Source organism: Rhynchophorus ferrugineus, unplaced genomic scaffold (assembly GCF_030347505.1).
Source record: "Rhynchophorus ferrugineus isolate W39M unplaced genomic scaffold, kcgeb_rfMv2 rfM4, whole genome shotgun sequence".
Lineage (NCBI taxonomy): Eukaryota > Metazoa > Arthropoda > Insecta > Coleoptera > Curculionidae > Rhynchophorus > Rhynchophorus ferrugineus.
The window spans coordinates 29,292,567-29,308,269 of record NW_027472583.1 but is presented as its reverse complement, the minus strand read 5'-3'; the positions used below and the strand labels follow the sequence as shown (position 1 = coordinate 29,308,269).

General features: G+C 32.4%; 1 protein-coding gene across 1 annotated transcript in view; it reads left to right on the top strand.

The window, feature by feature from the left end:
• The first annotated feature begins 837 nt into the window (after positions 1–837).
• dsf (nuclear receptor dissatisfaction) overlaps positions 838–15,703 on the top strand; it is a 41,467-nt gene continuing 26,601 nt past the window's right edge. Inside the window, exons 1-3 of the mRNA XM_076404003.1 lie at positions 838–847; positions 2,377–2,457; positions 2,550–2,711. Coding sequence (XP_076260118.1) covers positions 838–847; positions 2,377–2,457; positions 2,550–2,711 — 253 coding nt within the window. The remainder of the gene's footprint in view (positions 848–2,376; positions 2,458–2,549; positions 2,712–15,703) is intronic.

The window sequence follows — 15,703 nt, the reverse complement described above, 5'->3', positions numbered from 1 at the left end:
CCAAAATATATACCTAGATTTAATTTAAAGTAAAGACAAATTGCAGGTTAGTTGGCAACGACTAGTAACAATGTAATTAAAAAAAAATAATAAAAAAATATTGTGCGTGAATTGATCCAACAAAAATGGAAAAGTTTTAATATATTAATTTGTAAATTAAGATTGTACTAGACTGTGAATTGATTGTACTAGAATGATATTAAATATGGTCAAAGGAACATGATTTCCTCCTAAACATATTTTCCAATATTAGGAAGATACGAATAGTTGGATCAAATAATAACTCAACATATAATATAATTCGAAAAATGAAAAAATACACATTTATAAAAATGTTATATAAAGCCAAGTATCCCTTAATTTATTCAACAGAAACATTTTAATATGAGATTAGAGGTATCATCATTAGAACGCTTTCGTACACCAGCCGGCGTACCCCTCCTCGCCCCTCCGAGCCCATCCTGTCAAAAGACACGTCGGAATGGGAGGGGTGATATCGCAAAGCGAAGGGTGGTGACAAAATGGCCTGCGGACCTGCCCGCCACTCAATTTTCCCGCCATAGCCGAGGCCAGGAAGCGTCCTCGCAGCAACGGCAGTCAGTTCGAATTTTTCCCTGCTGCCGAACGCGCATCCTGCTACCCCAACCCCCTGGTAAACATCAACGGACAAAACTCGTATCGATTCGGTGTCGTTATTTGGAGTTCTGGTACTCGTTATCGGTCAGAATTCGATCCGGTGGTTGCCGTTCGGTCATCCTTTTCGTTGAGTGGTTTTAGACAGTTGTCAAGATTGATTCTTCCATTTGGGGAAAGGTCAGGCCCTCGACCGGCCGAAGAATGGGAACTGGTAAGTTGACACTTTGTTAAGAATGCTTTTTTCGATGTTCATGTCTCGTTATTTTTTGTTTCTTTCTTACACATATTCAAATATATAATGTGTTTGTACTGAAGTCCAACATCTTGAAATCAAAAAATATTTGAAATCCTCAGAATATTTGTTATGTAACGTTTAACAACAAGAATGGTTTATTTAAATTAATAGTTTTATTCATTACGTGCATTGTAATCAGAAAATAGAAAGACGTTAACATCGTTGTGCCGTTCATTATGCATATTTTCCACACGGTCAAACGATTAAAAATAGTATTTATATTATTTGAGTATTATTAACCTCACGATTCCCTAATTAGGACAACTCTGGATTTTCTCAGTGCGATGAAGTTTTTTCGTCTTTTTTAAAATAAAAGATTAACGCATGTTTAACTCAGGCATAATTGCCCTATTCGCCTGATTTAGTCCAGTCGAACTTCTGGTTATTCCTCAAAACCACACGAAACAGTTTGGTTACAGTACAAACAGGTTGTATATATCATTTTGAGCCCATTGAGAAAATTAAAACAAAAGCGATGAAGGCTTTAAAAATAAAATTACATTTTTGAAAATATTTATTCACTAATGCATAATAAAATGCATTATTACAAATAATTTAGGCTACATATGTCCATTATCCATAGTTTTTCTTACTGTCAGTCCTACTTACTCTTTACTTGCTCATAATCTAAAACTTCTTTATAGACAAAAGAAAATTAAATTATTTTATAGATAAAGATGTAATTTTGCTATTAACTTAAGTTCAAGTTCAATTCATTGCAAGTTCAAGTAATTTATGGTTACCTCCTTTGTAAGAATTGCCACTGCTTTTTCTTAAATTAGATAAGATTTACTTAAATGCCGATACCTTTAAAGGAAATAAACTAATCAAATAATTTCTACCTGAATATTAGTAAAAAATAAATAATAATTTAAAGGTATACTGTTTAGTTAATATAACAGACTTGCTATTCTTGCCACCAATCTGTTACAGGAAACGTTCTCGTTTTATTTCCATTTCCAATATAATTTCCATGGATTACGTTCAATTGTTCATTTCAGTAATCATGCATATGCATCATATAATGTTAAAAGCAGACAGTTCTTAAGAACTAAATATCAAATATTAGAATAAACTTGGGCTTTACTAAATAAAATTAAAAAGTACTTGCTTAGGTTTAGGACAATAATACATGTTTATATCCTAAGAGAGAATCAGACCCATTGACGAAATGTATTTCACCTTACTAAGTCATATTTTATGGCTTAACAAGAGAAGAGCAGAAAAATACATGAAGAAAAAATAATTTTCTCATGAAAATATAGGTAAAATATAAATATAAAGTTATTCCTTTATTTAAAAAATCTTAAGATTAAAATTTATTATAACATCACCGTATAATTAGGGATAATCAACTAGGTATAAGCATGTACTTCAATATCTTTATATTGTTGATAGAATTATAATATATTAATGTTTATTATTATATATTCTTATTGTTCCAGGGGATCGACTTCTAGATATTCCCTGTAAGGTATGTGGTGACCGAAGCTCGGGAAAGCATTATGGCATCTACAGTTGCGACGGTAAGCACCATCACCCTTCCATAACAATTTAAATTAAAAGTTCTTCTGATGAAAACGCTTGGAAATATTCAAATTTGAATACATTTTTGCAGGATGCTCGGGTTTTTTCAAGCGCAGCATCCACAGGAATCGCGTGTACACTTGTAAGGCCACTGGTGATCTGAAAGGTAGATGTCCAGTGGATAAGACTCACAGAAATCAGTGCAGAGCTTGTAGATTATCGAAATGTTTCCAAGCTAGTATGAATAAAGACGGTAAGTTTTATTATGTCTATAGCTCAATACTTATGGTATATCTAAATGATGTAATCTATCTATATACCTATTTCCTAACTTATGTCGATTTTATTTATTAAATTTCTGTTAATCATAACACTTTTAATGTTTATATTATAACGCATTACAAACAATTATTTGAAATACAGTGTCGTTTTGAACTATATCACTACGACCAATATAAGTTCTATGTTCCGAATTTTGAAGCTTCAAAAAATAAATATTTATTAAATATGATAAATATTTTTCTTTACTATTAGTTATTTAATATATAAGAGAGTTGAATGTTGTCACTGTAAATATCTGTTATATTCTATAAAAGTATCAGAACTATTCAGATCTAACATAGAGGCATCGGTTCATATTAAAAATCTATTGCATTTCGTTCAAGTTAAAGAAAAATGCTATTGATTTTTTAGAAGTGATTAGTGATTTTAGAAGAATCTGACAATCTAAGAAATTGTTTTTTTTTTGTAGACCGCCACAAAACAATTGTGTTATATTAATTAATTAGTTAATTAGTGAATACGGATTCATAAAAAACGAATATACAAAAGCTAAATTATCAAAGGAAATATTGGAGATAAAATAAGTTATTAAAATAAGCGACTAAGTAGAAAATTGAAACTTTATTTCTCCCAAATTGACAATAGGACTATATATAGTATTCAAAGTTTATTTGTATATCCGTCATCAAGATGTTTAATGTATTGCCTACTACAATTTGTACATTCGTTTCAGAATCAGACAATAATTTCATTCTCATTTTGTTCTAGTTAAAAAGAGACACACTGCTGTCTGATTAGTTCAAACACGTATACAAATGAGCCTGTCAAAGACTGCTCTGTCAGATTTATTTTTGATATATCTTATATTTGATAACACTATTTTTATTTAATTATTTTATTTTGATTTTATTTTTTATTAGAATTGTCTTGTATATTAAAGCTCCACTGAACTGAAATTCAGAGTTGATGCAGCAACATTATAACGTTTTGACGTCACAAATTTCGATGACTCATGTACAAATAAACTTTCAATAGGCTATATGATATCAGTTATGAATATTCCTTCTACTGAGTTGAGTATATTATAGGTGATGAGATGAGTTGATGAGATGGTTGAGTAGATGAGGAGTTTAGGAATCAAGTAAAATATGTCAAATAGAGTCAAAGTGGTTACAAAAAGGTGTAGTTTCTCTTGATATACTTAACCTGATATATAAGTGTGAGATAACAATTATCAATCGAGAATCTATTGAGAACTACTCTAGCTTAGTCCAACTAGGGGTTTCATATGACTGGAAATGCAAGTCAAATCGCCCTGTTGAGCCTTGCCAGTTTACGATATCGATCGTCTGAATGGCATTCATTGAGTCTGAATAGACTACTTAATTACTGGACTCATACTTAAATATAATCCGCAACAGTTAATATAGTATGTATGTTTTGGTAAACGAAAGTCCAAACATAGTCATATCAATTCACTCTAAAGTTTTGATACTATTAGGGTAGATAAGTTAAGGAATTGAGTATCCTATTGGAGTCTCTACATTCGTTAAATACTGCCTCTTCCGCCTGTTATTTGTTTTGATTGATATGACATAGCCTGAGCAATCTTTTAAATTTTGTGAAGATAACAAAATATTAGTTTTTTTATGAAATAACATTGACATTATACGATTTTTTATTTCCTATTTTCTCCAATTCAATTGAAGCTTGAACTGAGCAATCAATAGTCTTTATCCAGTATGAACATCTAATTCTTCATTGAATTTTGTCAGTTCTAATGGTCGAACAGATATTTGGCAAGGAATAAATTGTTGAAATGATTTATTATTTTTTAAGGCGCTACGAATAATTTTCGAAAAAGCAAATATCTCTTATTTAAACCGACTTAAACTGATAAAAATAGATTAATATCTTCTATCCGTAATAAATTGTATTATTTACCTTGATATATAACTAAAACTGAAATTACTATTAATTTTAGAATTTTATTTGTATATCACCCTTATCTTCTTAGTCGTATTCAATCCACCCCCCTCCTGCCCCTCCCGCGTCCCTCTCACGCCGTATTTCGTACATTTCAAACTCCGCCAACACCGCCGGGCTTATCATCATGTAACTTTGCCGAACTCGGCAGCGGCCAAACAAGCAACTTCTCAAAGTGTACAAGATCGTCGACTCGACAACTTTCCACATCCTTTGCCGCCCACAAAACATGACACCATAGTCTTCTCAATCCTTTCGGACGGGGGGCGACGGAGCGAAGCCGGGGAACTTTTCGCCGAGGAAAAGTTCCGGGCCCCGGCCCCGAGAAATCGAGAGCAAATCCAGAAGTTGGTGTCGAGAATGGTGTCGGTTAAAGCAAATTCGAAGGGGGAAGGGGGGTGTTGATATCCGGAACGGACAGGGGCGAGGATGAAATTCAATTAAAATTAAATTTGATTTAATAATTGATAGATTGTTAATTTATAATTTTGACGTTTTTTGGGTAAATAATAGACATTTTCATTTACAATGAAATATACTAGATACTATCAATAAAAGATCAATTGAAAAGTCCCCGGCCTGGCACATAGATGGCGCTACTACAATTAAATCCATATGTTTTTAGTTAGCCTTAAGCCTCAAAAGATGAGTGTATAAATTTTACAGCTGTCGGATCATTAGTTTGTGAATTAGAGCATTTTGAGTGAAGCAACTGTTCTTATTTTGAAAAAATAAATAAGAAGGAATTTCGCCTTTTGATAAAATATTGCTTTTTGAAGAAAAAAAACAATTGAAGCAAAAACTTGGCTTGATGCCGAGTCTCCGGATATTGCCCTAGGAAATTCAACCATCAACGATTGGTATGCTAAGTTTAGACGTGGTGAAATGAGCACCGAAGACGGTGATCCCAGTGGACGCTCAAAAAATGTTGTAACAGACGAAAACGAATAAAAAATTCACAAAATGATTTTGAATGACTGTAAATTGAAACTGAATGAAATAGCAGACACTCTAAAGATATCAATTGAACGTGTACATCATATAATTGTCGGTATCAGTGCCGCGCGAGCTCACTTTTGACCAAAAACCACGAAGAGTTGATGATTCGGAGCAGTGTTTGAAGATGATCAAGCATAATAAACCCGAGCTTTTGCATCGATATGTGACAATGGATGAAATATGGCTCTATCACTTCACTACGAAGTCCAATCGACGGTCATCAGAGCGGACTGTACACGATGAACCCACTCCAAAGCGTGGGGAAGCGCAACAATCGGCTGGCAAGATTGTGGTGTCTGTATTTTATGTGCATGAGCATGAAATAATTTTCATTGGCTACCTTGAAAAAGGAAGGACCAGAAGGAACAGCGACTATTGCATAGCGTTATTAGACCGTTTGAAGGACGATATCGCCGAAAAACGGCCGCATTTGAAGAAACAGAAAGTGCTGCTTCACCAAGACAATGCACCGTGTCACAAGTCAATGAAAACGATGGCAAAAATCCATGAATTGGGCTTCGAATTGCTTCCTCATCCACCGTATTCTCCAGAGCTGTTTCTATTCTCTATAGCTATTCTCCAACCCAGCGACTATTTCCTGTTCTCAGATCTCAAAAGAATGCTCGCTGGGAAGAAATTTTAGTCGAAGGAAGAGGTGATCGCCGAAACTGAGGCCTATTTTGAAGCAAAGAACAAATCGTACTACAAAAAAGGTTTCGAAAAGTTGGAGAGTCGCTATAATCAGTGTATCTTTGAAGGGAATTATGTTATATAAAAAAAAACTAATTTTCAAAGAAATGTGTTTTACTATAGTAGGCCGGGGACTTTTCAATTGACCTGCTATATATGGCTGTCTTATATATTTAATGAAATCCAGAAAAAAGTAACAAAAAGTTAGTTTTTTTCATTGGTATTGACGAAATGAATAAATTATAACGATTTGGGGTGACAATTGAGTTTAAAATTATATAATAATCCCAGTAAGTATCTGTTAGTATATTAAATAATATAGGTAAAAAATTCATTCAGAAACGTGACTAAAATTATAATATATTCTAGATATAAAATTATCTACAAAATTACCAAGATAATAAAGGTAATTTTTTTAAACCTGACATAATAGATTACACACAATCACATATAATGGAAAATAATGTAAAATGTAATTATATAGTTATCTAACACTGTTTAGTAGGGTGTGTTAGATTTGTATATATTAATATTAATATCACGATTTCTAGTGGTTATTAAAAAAAATATTATGTGCAAACAATTTGATTCGAATATTTAAGGAAAACACTAGATGCTAATAGATGAAAAAGAAAGTTACAAGAAAATAATCTAGAAATAAAAAGAATATGTAGAGTACATTGGTGTTAAAAACAAATGTAAGGGAAATACAGTAATGGTATGTGAATATACATAATTGAAAGTAGAGATGTTGAGGTATGCCATAAATAACATCAATTTTATTTAGTTTCTTTCGTTTTCATTAATGTTTTCAATACCTCAGTTAAAAACTTTATTTTTATTATATTAAATTATTTAGTGAAGAAGAAAAGTATATTAGTAAATTTGACCAACATAATGAGATTGTATTGATACAAGTTTGATTTTATTATGAGTAAACCTTTTCAACATTCAATTCAACTAATTATCCTGAAATGTTGATATTGTAGTCGCATTGTGATGAATTGTCTTTCATGGAGAAACAACATCGTTAGTTAAAATTACTGAATGAAATGCAGGCTAATAAACGTCTTACAAAATCCAACTAAATTTATATATTAATCATTTTATTTAAGTACGTATGCGCTCAACTAGGCAATCATATACTACATTTTGTTCACTTCCCTGTAGTTTGTTTACAACAAAAAGTTATATTTGATTAAAAGATTAATTTCATCCATTTTATTAAACATGAATTTAAAAGAAACATTTAAAATTAAATGCCACGACTTATGCTAATGCTTTCAACTAAAATGGATCTATGTAGTATATTCTAACATAGGAAAATCATACGGCACTCCCCCCACGTTCATCAGCCCCATCTCACCACTATTTCGTCGTCGAAAACAAAGACCAGAACACGTTAAGAGACGATCAATCCGTCACGTGTGTTCGGTCCATGTGAACCGTCACATGGTACGCCTGGCGTGGCTAAACCCAGGTAATCCGACGTAATACCGTTGTGTCATGTCATTCTGTCAGGCAGCAGCGGCATCGAGGGGCGGCGTGGGGCCGAGCGGGGGTGGGTTTGGTCCAGGGATTCAGCGATACGTGTAATGTGGGGTCGCAGGAATTTTCATGACCCTTCATGACGATAGATAGCCGTTTAAGTGTACCGGGCGCCAAAATTATTTAAGATTCGATACAGCAAACATAGCTAACATATAATGTTATATGTAGTTATATGATTTTTTTGGTAGTTTGCTTATAAATAACGATATATTGTATATTATTATTATAACATTTTGATATTATATTTTTCAAGATTGTTAATGTAATAGGGTAAAAAAATTAAAATTGAGAATGATAAATAGTAAAATATTTTGACTGCCTTTATGTCAGTAATAGGTAATATTCCGATTACTATTTCGGAAACATTTGTTTAAAAATCTTTCCGTTTAATTATATATAAAGCATTTATATCACTTCATTCAGATGATTTTTAATTATCTCATGGATTAGTTTTTTTCTGCGATTAAGTATATGTTTATTTCTTATATAGTATTTATGGTTATTGTATATCTTTAGTTTTTGTTTAACCTCTATTGTATTGTCTATATTTATTATAGTATATTAATTAAAAATAGCAATTAACACATCAAAATACAATAAAACATTTGTGGGGTCTTATTCCATTCCATAGAAAAATTGCATTCCTTTTTACAGATCCACAGAACATTCAAATATAAAACTAATTCTACTTCGCTTGAATTTAAATTATCAATTGCATATTATGTATTATTATTATAATAGTATTCAGTAATTACTTTTTCCTTCTCTTTTTTAAAGTTAGTTCGTTACTTCGAAAGAATTTATACAACGCCCTCTCACTTATACTGCCGTTGGAAAATGTAAGCACATATTAACTGCCCCAAGCATTTATCTCCGTCCTTTCCTCTCTCACAATTTATACAGGAAAGGATTCGGACATCTTCGTCTGATATCACGAATTGAAAAAAAACCGTACTATTTTCAGTCGCTAGTTTTTTGACTATGTTTTCAGTCGATAGTTATTATTACCGCCATCAGATCAATTAAACTTGGTTCCAGCAAGTTGATCCAATGTGCCATGAAACCAACAATTCAATAACTATACTAATTTGGAGGTTCAGTTTGACATTCTTAAATATTTTTAGAAGTTCCTTCATCGCGAACGTCATACTTTACAATATTCTCGACCGATTTACCCATTGGTAATATATTTATAAATATATAGTCTATTCAAGCAGTGAACCCACGCCTTCTGAATTGATGTCGCGATGTTGCCGCATCAACTCTGAGTTTTAATACATTTTGACTTTGACATATAACAAAATTCTAATCTAAATAAAATAATTAAACAAAAATATTATGTAATATAATTTATTTTAATATCATAGTATATCTAGTTCATATATTATCAAAGAACTTAAAACTACAATTAATGATACATCTACAATTGTTGTTTTATTATATGTACATTAAACTTTTTTCCACACTAGTATATGTAGTTCTAGAAGCGGTTTTTTTTTATGTTGTGGAATCCCCCGAAGGTCTAATCCACCTAATTAGCAATTGTATATACGAGTAATAAATTTTACTTTTATTAGAAGCATTTTACCTTTTACGCTTAGTTGTTGTTTCCTTCGATGCAATGTTTCCTTGTAAAGTCATTATGATATTATTGTATATCTCCTTTTCTGTTACTACCTGTATACATCTTTCTTGATAAAACATTATGAATCACTCTATTCTGGTTAACGCATTTGCCATATCTGCAAAACAGTATTATTTATCTGTATAATTTTAAACAAACATTCATGTATATTATGAACATTAAAACATATGTAAATAAAGCTATTTCACTCTTCTCTTTCGTCACCCTATCTTGGTAATTGTCAGCATTGAATCATGAACCAACATTCATAAAGTTTTATTCAATCACTGTCACTTTCATAATCACCGCTCAAGTGAATGACTAAGCTGTTTGTTCCCAATCTATCAAAAACTTGATCACAATTACACCATTCCTCAATTTCTTTGTCAATGTGTCTTATCGAACTCATCGAGATCAAAACCGAAGGATGCTAGTGTCGACAATGCTTATTTCCATAAATTCAGACAGTTTTGGTTTGAATATCCTTCTCGACTTGTAATAATTCATTGCAATATCCCATATCAACTCATTTGGTTTAAATATGCAGTGATAGGGAGGAAGACGTAATTCTCTGTGGCCATAACGTTCAGCAATCTGATCTACTATGTATATTTTCTCAGGCTTATTTCTAAAAAAGCATTTACTTTTCAACAGCATAAAATGCAATTATATATTTCATTTATATTTACCAATTATTAACAATTTCAAATAGTTAATTTTTTGCAATGGTTTCTTCAAGACTTTAACTCTTGGACTTAGAGGAAAACATTAACCTTGACCTTATCAAACAAAACCTTATCGATAGTTATTCCAAAGTTTACATATTTCGATCAACTTTTGTTGTCTTTACACTATAATTATTATCATCTTGCCAATGCTATAACCCAATGTACCATTCTGAAATATCCATGTCTCATCTAAATATACAAATTGATATAATAATTCTTCTTTGATTTTGTTATATGTTTTTAAAAATTGTATTCTTTTAAAGCAATTCAGTTTTAAAGCAGTTCAAGTCACAGTGCATGAAGAGATGTTCTACAATACATTCAAACCTTCTACAATACCCTCAAATAGCTGCATATCATTCAGCTGTTTATGGATACTTTACAGAATAATTCTTTTATTCCTTGAAATAATTATATTAAATTATGTTTCGACTGAAAAAACTACTTACTATTTTTATATATTTCGTATATTTGATCTCTAATACAGCTATCAAGCTGATCTTGATTCATTACCCGTTTCGCATAAAGACGGTTTCTTTTTGGTGAATTTAAGGTTATATTGTTTATTATTTTTAAAGATATTTTAGTGACCTTGTCCTTGCTAATATTCAGTGCAGCTGCAATGCTAAAAGTTGTCAAATGTATTTGCCGGTTTATAACCCGCAACATCTATCTCTTTTTAATTAGTATAAACTGAGTCTGACTGTAAAACAAATTTAAATTTTCTACAGATACATATTGATGACTGTTGATAGTTCTAATATTATAATCCGAAAAATAAACAATTATATAATACGAATAAAAATAGATACATATTACAAACTAGGTATTAAAAGAAGGTACTAATATAAAAAGCTAGCTAATACTAGCATGAGTCGATGGTACAGGTATTTCTCAGTTTTGATTAATTAAGCCTCAATAGAGTTTTTTTTTAATTATCGAAATAATCGTTAATTGTATATTTAAAGAGCATAACCACCCATCATGTAGTCTAGATCTGGCTCTCACTGACTACTGAATGCTTTGTAGACCACAATAGAATCATTGAAACCTACTTTGAACAAAAAGACAAATCGTTTTATGAAAAAACTATACAAAAATATATATACATAAACTGGAGGAGCGCTGTATTTACTACATTACTCTTTAAAGAGAGTATCTTGATGAATACATTTGAAATTTACCAAAAAACTGTTGCTATATTAGTATGACTCGGGACTTATTGAGTGATTGAGTGTTATAAATAATGAAATAGACTACTAGTACTCTTAGAAGTTTCAAAGGATGTTTGGATTTTTCGTTATAGTTTTTTTCATACTAATATTAATCTTAAAACTCAATTTACAAACAACAAGCACAAAACCTATATACAATAATAAAAGATCAAAGTTATTTAATAATGTAATAATAATGTAAATGAAAAGAATAATGATTAGATATTAAAAGAATTTTATAATATCAATAAAAAATTAATAGGAACGTGAATAAAAATTTTGGTAATTTTGATATAACTTATGGCATAAAAAAGTGTTTTGTAATTTTAGTCAGATAGACGCAATAAAATATATATAAATAAGCATAAAATAAGAGATTAATAGTTGATTAAAAAACATAAACTTTCAGTGATTTATTGTTTTAGTAATTAATATACTGAAGTTTTCCTACTTTATTATGAGACATATCCACCGCTGATTTATTTGGTATCATTAGACGTATAACTAAAATTGCAAACTTTTCATTTATTTAGTGTTTTAGTAACTAACATACTGAACTTATCCCACTTTATTTTGGGAAAAATTCACGGCCGATTTATTTGGTATCATTAAATACCTATAATAAACGAAAACTTCCTCTCGCGGTAGCTATTGATCTATAAATCAGTTGCCAAACGGAAAAATAAAAAAAAAAGACACGCCACAAAAACGAGCAAGAATTCTTTCTGGCTGCCAATCTCGACAAATTCAATCGTCACTCATCTGGAGCTTGTCGACGGGAGCAAAAAGAGGCCGACCGTCTGATCACCAACGGTAATTGCTTCAGAAAAGCTACCCCCCGGAAAAATTTGTTAGTGACGAACGTGCGAACACCGCCTGATGTTCGCTTTGCGGCCTCGTGAGGGGGACGAGGGCTGACGCTATCGCCTCCTGGAGCCTTTTCCGCGGATTTACCACGCTCCACAGGCCCGCATCAGGAAGATATCTAATCGATTTCTTAATTATAACGAGACAAATAGAAACCGCTTTAAATGTTCGACTAACATTATTCTATTTATAAATATTCATTAGTGGTTTGTTGATTGATTACGCTGGAACTATGGTACTATAAAATTTCGTTCCCATTTTTTTAAAATATATTAAAATGTTTTTAAATAGATGTGTAGGAATGTTCGTCGGGTCGGTCGGTCGGAATGAACGGCTGTCGACGCGATTGCTTGTCCGAACATTCACTATTATTTTTGGAAGGGATTTGCACGAGAACTAAAAACACTGCTTGGACAAATACTTGTTTATTTCGTTATTAAATTGATACATGTGGTCGACGGGAGAATTGACAGGATGTTAGGTTAAGGTAAAGGAAGTACGGTAGCGATGTGGAGGTGGTACAGTTACAAGGGAATGGAGAAAAGAAAAGAGGGCGAGACGTCGTCGTGATGGTCTTTCATAGCCTGGAACTGCATGGTACCAATCCACCGGCGTTTACAACCTTTGTACTTGTTGTTGGTTAATTCGTGGTGTCCTAAAAGGTCGTGGCGGTCGCCACAGATAATTTTAACATTTCTTTACAATACATAACGTATTTCCATGTAGTCTGATTGATTTATTTAGTGTATACAGACGCTAATTATGGAACGAAAATTGAAATTTCAACATTATTTTTGTTGTTTGACACAGAGTGAAATCTACCGCCGATGTAATAAGCCGAATCGGGTAAGCTGCAACAGCTTTTGGTTCTCTAAGATTGTGCGTATGGAAGAGAAGTATTACAATTAAAAAAGATGTCCCTTTTGAAAGTTTATCTTGCCAATTCTTCTGCATGACTCCGAGACTTGAACTCTGTTACAGTTTGACATAGGTAAACTTGAGACCTTTCGCGCTATACTGAAAACAAATTAGGTTTGTTTCTCTCCGAGACTATATTAGAAATAAAGTCATCCGTTTAAGATGTGGCAACCAGAGCACAGTTGAGGAAGAAATTTCGAAATGCAGATTGCAATGGATTGGACATGACTATTGAATGAAAGATAAACGCATTCTTCACAGTCTTTTGTGGTGAAATCGATCTTTTGAATAGACAGTGAACGGTTCCGGAGAAAACATGATCGAATCAGCTAATTGAAAACGATCTGAAAGATAGGAGACTGACACTGTCCAAGGGCAGAATAGCTGCAGCCGATCGCCAACTGTGGTGAAATTTATAGAAGAATGTTCGAATTTCTGCGGCATGCACAGCAATGTAAGAGCGTCACTATTTATATTTCGAGAATTGGCAATACTGCTGTCATGTGAGTCCATCCGATGGTTCGCTATTCGTTTATTTTATATTTAGTTGAAAGTTTGGTCTCGGCAAAAAATGGAACTGAATCGTGAATTTCGACGTGGATTATCACAACAAGAGTGCATCAACTTAATTTGACTTTTGGCGATGAAACTCTATCAAAAACAGCCGTGTATCACTGGTTTAGTGAATTCAATCTTGTTCGTAGTTCGCTGTCCGACGAGTATCGTGAAGGTCGTCCAATATCGGTGGTTGTGCCAGAAAACATCGATGCTGTATGCGAAATGATTAAGCAAGATTGTCATGTCACCTATTGTGATATTGAATCATCCCTAAGTATTAGTTCTACCAGAATATATGCGATTTTACATGAATACTTAGCTGTGCGAAAGTTATGTTCGCGTTGGATACCACACAATTTGACAATCGCTCGAAAAAAGCTTGTGTCGATGAGTGCAAAGAAATACTTAAGAAATTTAATCGTGGTGGTTCGAAAGACGTTTATAAAATCGTGATAGGTAACGAATCATCGATATATTCGTATGAGCCCGAAAGTAAGTAGCAGTCGACAATATGATATTTCCAAGATGAACCAAATCCACCAAAAGCTGTTCGCGCACGAAGCACTTCATTGAAAATCGTGGCCTGTTTCTTCAAAAAAACTGGTCATAAAACTAGTCATTCCTCTTGAGAATCGTAGAACAGTAAATTCTGATTGGTACACAACCATTTTTTTGCCAGAAGTCTTTGTTGAAATAAGGAAAACAAACGAGAGAGGCCCGATTTTTCTTCATCATGGCAATGCGAGCTCTCACACATCGGCTCAAACAAGAGATTATTAGAGCACTCAATACATCGAATTGATGGATCGCCGTACAGCCCTGATTTGGCACCCAATGACTTCATTTTGTTCCAATCCGTGAAGATTAAACTACGTCGTCAATGATTTTCATCTCCCTAAGAAGCTTTTAAAGCGTTCAAAAATCATGTTTTGAAGATACCTCATTCGGAATGGAATAAATGCTTTGAAAATTGGTTTAAGCGTATGCAAGTCGATCATCGTGGCGAGTACTTTGAAAATAATAAAAATATATTCGCAGCTTAACTATTTGTATTTTTTTCCTATTCCCGAAATATAAATAGTGACCCTCGTATTGGTTGAGGCTATGAATTGATGATGATGATAACTCCAGACATAGCGTCTTCTTATTACCACTTCTTGAGATCTATTCAGCATGATTTGGTTGGCACATGATATCGAAATACTGAAAAATTGGATTGGATTGCTACCAATAATATTAAATATTATAATTGAAAATGATGAAAAAAGTTATAAGAAAAATAAGGGTATTGCATCAAATTTCCTCAATAACAAAGGCCCTTCTAAGCGAACGAATCATCAAAATATATGGAAGCACCTAAGATATATCCTAATAGGATACATCAGTGATTATCAGCAAGGTGAAGTTAAAGTAGTTATTATAACCTATACGTTATCATTACTTTTGTTACAAAGTAGTAGAAACCTACAACATTGTAATTGGTTAGTTTAATCAAGCAATTATTTTAGTCCAAGATCACGGAAAAACCAAGTATACGTCAATTTATAGAAACTGAACTGACAGTGGTGCATTGTTAAAGGTAATTTATATAAATAAATATTTAAAATAAATTAATTAATAGATTTTTGGATTAAAATGTTTTATTCATATATAGAATTTGATTATTGAAACTAATGTGTTTAACCATCTTAAAAACTGACTTTCTTTTTCCTAGTATGAATGTCTAAATTCTAAATCATGCTTTTGTTTCTCATCATATTTAAAAATATTATATGTTTTTCCCTATAAAACTACCTTTTTATAGTCATCAATCTATTTTCATGTTTTG